This window comes from Urtica dioica, chromosome 8 (assembly GCF_054948205.1).
Source record: "Urtica dioica subsp. dioica isolate 48M chromosome 8, U.dioica_male_clone48M_v1_H2, whole genome shotgun sequence".
In the NCBI taxonomy this organism is placed as follows: domain Eukaryota; kingdom Viridiplantae; phylum Streptophyta; class Magnoliopsida; order Rosales; family Urticaceae; genus Urtica; species Urtica dioica.
The window spans coordinates 31,557,588-31,566,382 of record NC_142763.1 but is presented as its reverse complement, the minus strand read 5'-3'; the positions used below and the strand labels follow the sequence as shown (position 1 = coordinate 31,566,382).

The window sequence follows — 8,795 nt, the reverse complement described above, 5'->3', positions numbered from 1 at the left end:
CTCATTGATGTCGTTGAAGATTGTGATGCCCGACGCTTGATTGCTCGGCCCATGAGAGAGAGACGGTGGCCAAAAGAAAGAAAGAAAAAAAAACTCTTCCATTATTGTTGAGTTCATAAAACGAGTAGGAGCAAATTGTATTGTTCAAAGTTTGTGGGTCTAATATTATAAAAGTGGAGTTATTAACACCCTGCTGTTAATATATGTGAAGTTCAAGAACCAGTACACGTGGCATAACCAGATGATTCTGATCGGACGATGTTCTTAAACACAATTTTTATTTTTTTTTTTATTTTTTTTGTTTGTTTCATCTCTAATAAAGTTTTCTTCTTTTTCCCCCTAAAAAGGACAAGCGTGAAACCCACTCTGCTGAAACTCTCTCTCTCTCTCTCTGACCTTTCTCTCTTTGGCCACTCCATTTCATACTCACTCAGTAGATAGAGAAAGAAGAAACAAAATATGGGTGTTTGAGAGTTTGAGCTTTTCCTCTGTATACCCAGCAGAGAAAGAAGCTATCAAACACCCCCAAACAAAAATAATAATAAAAAAAAAGTTATCGTTTTTAAAAGCAAAGCGGAGGAGAAGAAAAGCAAAAGAAATGGCAATGCAGCGAAACCCTTCCAACCTCTTCATAGACGCTCTGTACTGCGAGGAAGAGAAATGGGAAGACGATGAAGAAGCGACGAGCGAGGTCGACGACGGCAAAGACGAAAATAGCCCTCCTCTGTTTCCACTTCTCTTGCTGGAACAAGACCTGTTCTGGGAAGACGAAGACCTTCTCTCTCTCTTCTCCAAGGAAGACGAAGAGCATCAGAAACGACAATGCGGCCCAGAGACGACGACGACCACCTACTCTCAGGCTCGCAGAGAAGCCGTGGAGTGGATCCTCCAAGTCAACGCTCACTACTCTTTCACGACGCTCACGGCCGTCCTGGCGGTCAACTACGTTGACCGGTTTCTGTCGAGCCTGAGTGTCCAGGGAGACGAAGCCAGCAAGCCGTGGATGGTCCAGCTCGTGGCCGTCACGTGCCTCTCCCTGGCGGCCAAAGTCGAAGAGACGCAAGTCCCTCTTCTTCTCGACCTCCAAGTACGGACACAACATTATTATTATTATTATTATAACTGTTAAGTATCATCATCACTATCACTGTTGCGTTAGTCAAAAGTTTGACCGTGAAAATGTGGGTATTTTTTTGTTTTCTTCCTTTGGTTTGGTTACTAGGTTTACGATACGAAGTACTTGTTCACCGCGAAGACGATTCAAAGAATGGAGCTTTTGGTGCTGTCGACTCTGCAGTGGAAAATGCACGCAGTGACTCCACTGTCGTTTCTCGACCACATCGTAAGAAGGCTTGGATTGAAGACCAGTCTCCATTGGGAGTTTCTCAAGAGTTGCGAAACCCTTCTTCTCTCTCTCATCTCCGGTAAGTATTTATTTGATATTGTTATGTTATATAAATGTGTTTATTTTTATTTATATATTTTTTTTATGTTCAGATTCACGATTCGTGGGTTATTACCCATCCGTGTTGGCCACGGCGACAATGATGAGAGTCATAGACAGTGTTGAGCCTTGCAACGCCATTGAATACCAAACCCAGCTTCTAAGCGTTCTCAAACTAAGCAAGGTAATAATTGTTTATTATTATTATCATTGCTATCACTTTGTTATCTATAAGTCAAACCGTTCTCATTAACGCTCGTACAATACAACATAAATATTAAAAACATCATTGCTAATTGCACTGTTGACTTGTGGTCCTTGGTCTGTTTACTTATTTATTTATTTTTAACAGCTATTTTTGTTTTTACGCAGGAAAAGGTTGAAAAATGTTACGGTCTGATTTCTGAGATATCAGCCAGCGGGTTTGGGGGTAATAATCCGCTGAAACGGAAGATCAGCGAGGCGGTTGCACCCAAGAGCCCAAGTGGCGTGATCGACGCTCTTTTCAGCTCTGACTGCTCAAACGAATCGTGGGCCGTCGGATCGGCGTCGTCATCGGTGTGCTGTTCGCCACAAGAGCCTGTCTCGAAGAAGAGCAGAGCAGAGGATCAGAAGCAGAAAATGAGATTGGCTTCGCTTGGCCATTGCTCTGTCTTTGTCGACGTCGTTGGAATTGGAAGCCCTCATTGAGTCATTTTCTATTTCTTCTCTATTAAATGACAATATTACATGATAATAAAAAAAAAAATCGGAAAAAGGAAAAAAGAAAAAGAAAAGGAGAGGAGAGGACTACCCTTTATATATATTCATATAATATGAGTATATGGTGATATGTCATCATTTCGGTGCAAAATTTGGGTTTGAATTACCAGCAGTGCCCTTTCCCGCCTGGGAACAAAAGCAGGAGAATTCGCACGTGGCATGAGTGGGAGAAGGGCAAAAGCGGAAAATGGAGGATAAAGTACTTATATATATCTCCTTTGGACCATACCTTAATTTGGACATCGTATTCTATATCATAAATAAATTCAAAATCAAATTTTGTTCATTCTGTACATTACCTGGTTTATTTTTGTATTATTATCATAATCTTCGTTATCTTTTTTTTAATGTTAATACCATTTTGATATATTTGATTTTTTTTTTTTTTTGCGCGAAAGGTAAATTGGAATGGTAAAAAGTATAAAGTGGAAATTCTCTTTAGCTGTGTGAGGACTGAGGAGTTATTAGGTAGATGCGATGATGATGGGTTTGTTTTTTTTGTTGGCATAATCGCATGTGAAAATAGAAATAATAGTATATAAAATTTAGATTTGTCGGGAAGTGGGGTTTTAAGAGGGATTTGGTTTGAAGAAAGACTTTTTTTTTATTGGGAGGTTTGACTTCGTTTTAAGAGCCGTCTTACTCTCTCCCCTTTGTTGGAAGTGAAGTGACAATTCCATAACCCCTTTTTTCTAAAACCTCTCGTATCTCTTTCATCACACTTCATTTTCTCTAGCCAGTCCTATATTTATGAGGATTTAATGGGGGGCCGTTTCACTTTAACTTTTTGAGCAGAAAAGTCATATAATAGTATTATAAAAAACTTACTCAAAATAATTCTTCTCAGGCCAGAATCTCAGCCTTTGGAATTTCATTAACTTTTGTTCTTGCCCTAATAAAATTTCGGTTATAAAATGTCTAAAATCTTTTCGTCCGAATAGTATTGAAATTGTGGCTAAACTATAATTGTCACTCCGTTCCAATTAATTACAGTTCTATTCATGAATTAAAAAAAGAAGAGTCTCACGATCTAAATCACGTTTTAAATACATTAAAATATAACCACATTTACTGGTGTGTCCTTATTAATCATAGATCATTTTACATGATTGTTTTTAGCAATAAGTTAATTTGATAAATGACTAATTTATAAAAATAACCGAAATATTGACTAATAAAATCAAGTTTGAAATTGTCTAGAATAAATACGTCGCCTTTAAAAAACAACTTAAATATAATATTAATAAAAAAAAATCTTGAACAGTTTCATATAGTATTCGAATTTTTTGAAATCCCTGAAAATGGCTAAAACAAAACAAATTTTAGTTATGTTCTATTCGAATGACCCAAGTTATTCCAGATTATTGTTTGGAAAAATGTATAAAATTTTATTTTTGTTTAAATAAATATTATACGCTGGAAATAAAGGGAAAATAACACATTTATACCCTTTGTTTTAGTGAAATGTCGAGTTTCACCATCGGTTTTCAAAAATGTCGAGTTCATACCCTTTGTTTAACTAAAATGACGAAATTATACCCTCTGTTTAGCTAAAATGACGAAATTATACACTGAAATAGACAACAGTGTCACGAATATTATTTTTATTGACTTTTCATTGACGTTGACTATAATATTTATATATATACACCAATTATCTTTATTCATTAGCGCCATATATGTAATTTATTTAAAAACTAAAAAATAAACAACAGTCTCTTAATCGTGAAAAACACAGAAAGAGGCAAAAGGGTAAACATCGATAGTTGATAGTCATTAAAATCGCATATTTGAACAGAGAATCCAGGATTTAGAGTTACAATTCGAACACGGAATGAAGTCATTTCTTATGAGGTATGAGTTTTGTTATTTAATTTCAATTTAAGACTATTTTTATTTCAAAATTGAGAATTTGGAAGTTAGAGTACTGATTTATATTTAATTCGGTTTTTCTTATATAAGAGTTAATATCAATGAAAAAGAGATCTGTGACGCTGTTATTTATTACATGGTATAATTTTGTCATTTTAGTTAAACAGATGGTATAATTTCATCATTTTAGTTAAACAGAGGGTATGAACTCGACATTTTTGAAAACCGAGGGTTAAACTCGACATTTCACTAAAACACAGGGTATAAATATGTTATTTTCCCAATCTTTTATAAGTATTACTGTATACCTCTAATATTTAATTACGAATAATATAGAAAAGATCAAACTTTGACATAATTGATTTTACATTGTTTTATAGTTAAATACGTACGATATTATTAGCACTTCACTTAAATAAAATACATGGGCAAAGAGTTATGACATTATTAAAATACACCGCATATATTGAATTAAGTAAGGGATATAAGTCCATTATTGAGATTGAACTCTTAACCTCACGGATGGAGGTACATTGATTGATTTTACATTGTTAAAAATTAAATAGCAATTTCTAAAGAAATTTTTTACACTAATGTAGCAAAATTACAAGCTTAATATCGAATTAATTCAATTATATAGAAACCAGTATCATAGAGACATGAATAAAATTAGAACCGCTATTTTTAAAATATCTAAAATTAGATTTTGTTCGATTTTTGGACAAAAACACCCCTCCACACAATTTTGTAAAAAATTATTCATATCATTCTATTTTTTTTAAGGGTAGCTAATCTTCCAATGAAGATTGAACTCACAACCTCCACTTTACATATAGTGTATAAGATCTCCGACAATCTCTGATGATTTTTTTATAATCTCTGACGATATGCGCAAAACTAATTTAAAAAAATAATTTTATTTTTATTTTGGACTTTATCATTGAAGAAAATATTGAATTTCATCGCTAACCATTGAAAACATCTCAAATAATCGCAAAAAAATTGGAAAATGACAACAATGACTTCTTTTGTAGTCGTTGGTATCCTTAATTCATTGGTAGATATGGTTAGAGATGATTAGCGATGGTTAGAGATGGTTAACAATGAAATTCAATATTTTTTCAATAATAGAGTAAAAAATGAAAACAAATTGAAAATAGAAAAATCAACTCCTTTTGTAGTCGCGGTTGCCCTTAATTCTAATAGTAGATATGGTTAGCGGTGGTTAGGGTGTTGTCAATGGTGCCCACAAGAAGAGTTGTAGTATTTATTTTGTACATTTGATGTAATAAAGTCTCATGAAGACTCTTGCTTGTAATTGCCTATCTATTCATTAATAAAGTTGAAACGTTCATTCATTCTTTCTTTGTTTGAAGCTTTATGATAAAACCTTAGTCTTTTAGTCCATAAACAAACTTAACAACTTACGAAGAGACAAATGTAGATTTGCATGAACAAACTCTTCGTAGTTTGCTTAAAACGATATATTCGCAATCTTAGGGTCAAAGGACTATTGACCTCAGTATGATTGTTAGAAGAATCTATGATGTCTGGTTATGAGGCATTGAGAGTTGGGGACTCTATAGTTCTTCTAGGTATCTTCCGAAGGTACTGAATTGACCAGTGCACTTCTAGAGACAAGATAAGAACAAACCATTTAACCTCTTATGTCTCGAAGTCACTATGTATGAATTGCATCATGCTTACCTTAATCCTGAAATGAGACATGCCATTTCACACCTTAGTATTCTCATTTGAGAAAGTCAAAGTTCGGACTCACTATGTGATTCCGAACAAGGCCTATTGGTGAAGTACTAAGTTGTGAGTCTGTCATGAGTAACTTTGTGAAGTTCTCATAGATATGGAATTCATGTACAAGATTGCTGAAATGCAATGTATGTCACCTCATGCTTTGTTCCTTGGAGTGTGAATAAATGAACTGGCCAGTGTCCAAATTGAGTCCTGACTCTTTTGGATGAAACAATGTGACTTGTTAGCTCATCGTCAATACATTGTTTCTAACTTATTCACAAGCGACAAAGGAGTTGAGGAAATAACAGCTAGAAGGGTAAAATGGTAATTTAGTAAATCCCGACTAGCTGATGACATTCATGAAGGGTAAACATAGATAATATTCAGTGGATCCGCTCATTATAATTAGGTCGAATTCTTGAGTAGAAAACAAATTCATTTGAACCGATAGATTTTCAGTGTCAGCTCTTTAGTGGAGTCAGTTGGCATTAAGCTAAACTTGGAAAAGGTTTGTGAACTTTTGAGTCCAAGTGTTTAGCTCAAGCTTTGTTCATTTGGGTCCATGAGGTCACTGTCACGAATCACATCGATATGAATAGTTAAACTGGAAGCTAAGTCAAAACAAGAACGAAAACAGTCAAAAAAGTATTTTTGTCTTTTGAAACATATGATGAAATGAATGTCAATAAATTTTTTGACAAGTTCATTTGATGACTTAATGTCACTCGGCCATAACTTGATTATTGGGCCTTGTGAATTAATTTCATTTCATAAGAATTATATTGAAAATTCTTAATGGGCTTTTATCATGTTGTCATGAACAAATGAAGAAGCTTCTAGAAGCTCCTTCTAGATGAGAATAGGCGCCCATAATACCCAAGGAAAGATAGTTTATTTTGTGCATAAATGTATCAAGATACTTGCCAAAAGAAAAAGAGGAAACAAATTTCCTCCAAGAGGAAAGTGGGAATCGGCCAAGTGAGAGACAAGGCAAGGCCTTGAAGAAAATAGGAAACAAATCAAGGCTTCTAGAAGCCTTGTGTTGGCCGAGTGTCTCAAAGGGAAAAAGAGGAAATTGCTCATGAATATGTGATATTCTATAGAAGAGGAAACTACCTTATTGAAGGTGAGACCTCTCCTATAAATAGGAGCCTCATTTCCTCACTTTTCATTCATCCAAGTTTAAGAGATTTGAGAGACTCTCTCTCTAGAACTTTGGCCGAAAATCCTCTCTCTCTCTCTCTCTAGTTTATTTTCGATTTTTTCTTCTCTTGGCACCTAGGTTCTCACTCGACCTAGTGTTTAGCTCTGCGACTTCGAGACTCGTTCTTAAGTCGTAGCGTTTAGAAGTGCCCACTCACTGATTCCTTCTTTTCGAGTGATTTAGTGATAGAAACTTTCGTGGTTGCTCGAGGTGCCGAGGAAAGAAAGAGAGACGTGCTGCGAGGGGAGACGAGCGTTGCGAACTTTCCAAAAGCTTCTTCAAAGTTCAAGCTTCAAGAAAGGTTAGTAAACTCTTAGCTCATATTGATTTTTAATTACATGTACTTGCTTCTTTGTCTAGGTTAGTAAAAACTGTTTTTACTTGAAAAGAAATTTTTTAAAATTCCGCCGCTTCCCGAAGCGTTTAATCTTTTTCTTAAACCCTAGATCAATTCCAACATAGGGATGGTTAGCAATGAAATTCAATATATTCTTCACTGATAGAGTAAAAAATAAAATAAAAGAGATAATTTAAAAAAAGAAATTTGAGCTTGTTTGTTGAAGATCGTCGGAGATCATCGAAAATAATTGGAGATCATTGGAGGTCATTAAAAGTGTGAGAGAGTTAGGGAGATAGAGAAATGTGAAATTCATTTTTAGAAAATTGTATGGAAGGATATTTTGCTCCAAAAATAGAACAAAAGTCTAATTTCATATATTTTCAAATTAGCTGGTCTAACCTAGATATTTAGCTAGTAATTAGGTTACAATATGAAATTTCTCTAACCATCTAAATAATCGCAAATAAGTTGGGAAAATGACGACAACGACTCATTTTGTAGTCGCTGGTATCCTTAATTCCATTGGTAGATAAGGTTAGAGGTGGTTAGCAGTGAAATTCAATATTTTCTTTAATGATAGAGTAAAAAATGAAAAAAAGAAAAAAAAAAAGAAAAATAGATTCGTTTTGTAGTCGCGGTTACCCTTAATTCCAATGGTAGAGACGGTTAGCGATGTAATTCAATATTTTCTTCAATGATAGAGTAAAAAATAACAAAATAAAAAAAGATTTTTTCAATTAAATTTTACGAACGTTCATCGAAGATCGTCGGAGATCATCGAAAATCATCGGAGATTGTTAAAAGTGTGAGAACCAAGAGAATTACGGAGATAGAGAAGTGTGAAATTAGTTTTTTAGAAAATTGTATAGATGAATATTTTTATGTAAAAATAGAACAAAAGTTTAATTTAAGATATTTCAAAATAGCTAATCTAATTTAGTTACCTAGTAATTAAAGCTAGAATATGAAATTTCTCCATATAAACCTTGCATTAGAAATTAGTTTAGAAATATTTATAGGCCTCTATTTATTTAAACATAGCAGAAATTGGAAAAATAGGAACTATTTTATATTATATAGGTGTGCTATCTTTAGGAGCGTGAAGCGTCTTTAATTGTTCTCTGCTCAATGTGTTTTTCTTGAACAATGTGTGAGGATTGAGTACCTCAAACGCTGTGATTTTATCTTTTCTTTTTTATGTAATGTGAAGACCATATAGTTAATAATATTATAATTATCTGTATTAAATCTACATAACATACAATACATTAGTATCTTAGTTACACAGCTCTTTTGTGAATTGTTCAAGCAGTGCTAGTGGATTATTAATTAGGGTAACTAGGATCAGCCATCAGGCTGATAAGCCTTATTTTTACTCGGTCGTGGTTCTTCGTCTTCCAAAGTTTTGTACTTCCCGCTGT

General features: G+C 34.2%; 1 protein-coding gene across 1 annotated transcript; it reads left to right on the top strand.

Annotated features, from left to right (window-relative positions):
- The first annotated feature begins 366 nt into the window (after positions 1-366).
- On the top strand, positions 367-2,492 carry LOC149389210 (cyclin-D3-2-like). Its single transcript, XM_089623183.1, has 4 exons — positions 367-1,087; positions 1,223-1,424; positions 1,498-1,628; positions 1,817-2,492. The coding sequence occupies exons 1-4, from the start codon at positions 599-601 to the stop codon at positions 2,132-2,134; spliced, it is 1,140 nt and encodes a 379-aa protein (XP_089479309.1). The 5' UTR covers positions 367-598; the 3' UTR covers positions 2,135-2,492.
- Positions 2,493-8,795: the final 6,303 nt, after the last annotated feature.

Excerpts from the sequence above, each read along its gene's own strand:
- LOC149389210 (XM_089623183.1), top strand. The coding sequence starts at position 599 with ATGGCAATGCAGCGAAACCCTTCCAACCTCTTCATAGACGCTCTGTAC. Across the intron at positions 1,425-1,497 it reads TCTTCTCTCTCTCATCTCCG|ATTCACGATTCGTGGGTTAT; the intron begins GTAAGTATTTAT and ends TTTTATGTTCAG. Across the intron at positions 1,629-1,816 it reads GCGTTCTCAAACTAAGCAAG|GAAAAGGTTGAAAAATGTTA; the intron begins GTAATAATTGTT and ends GTTTTTACGCAG.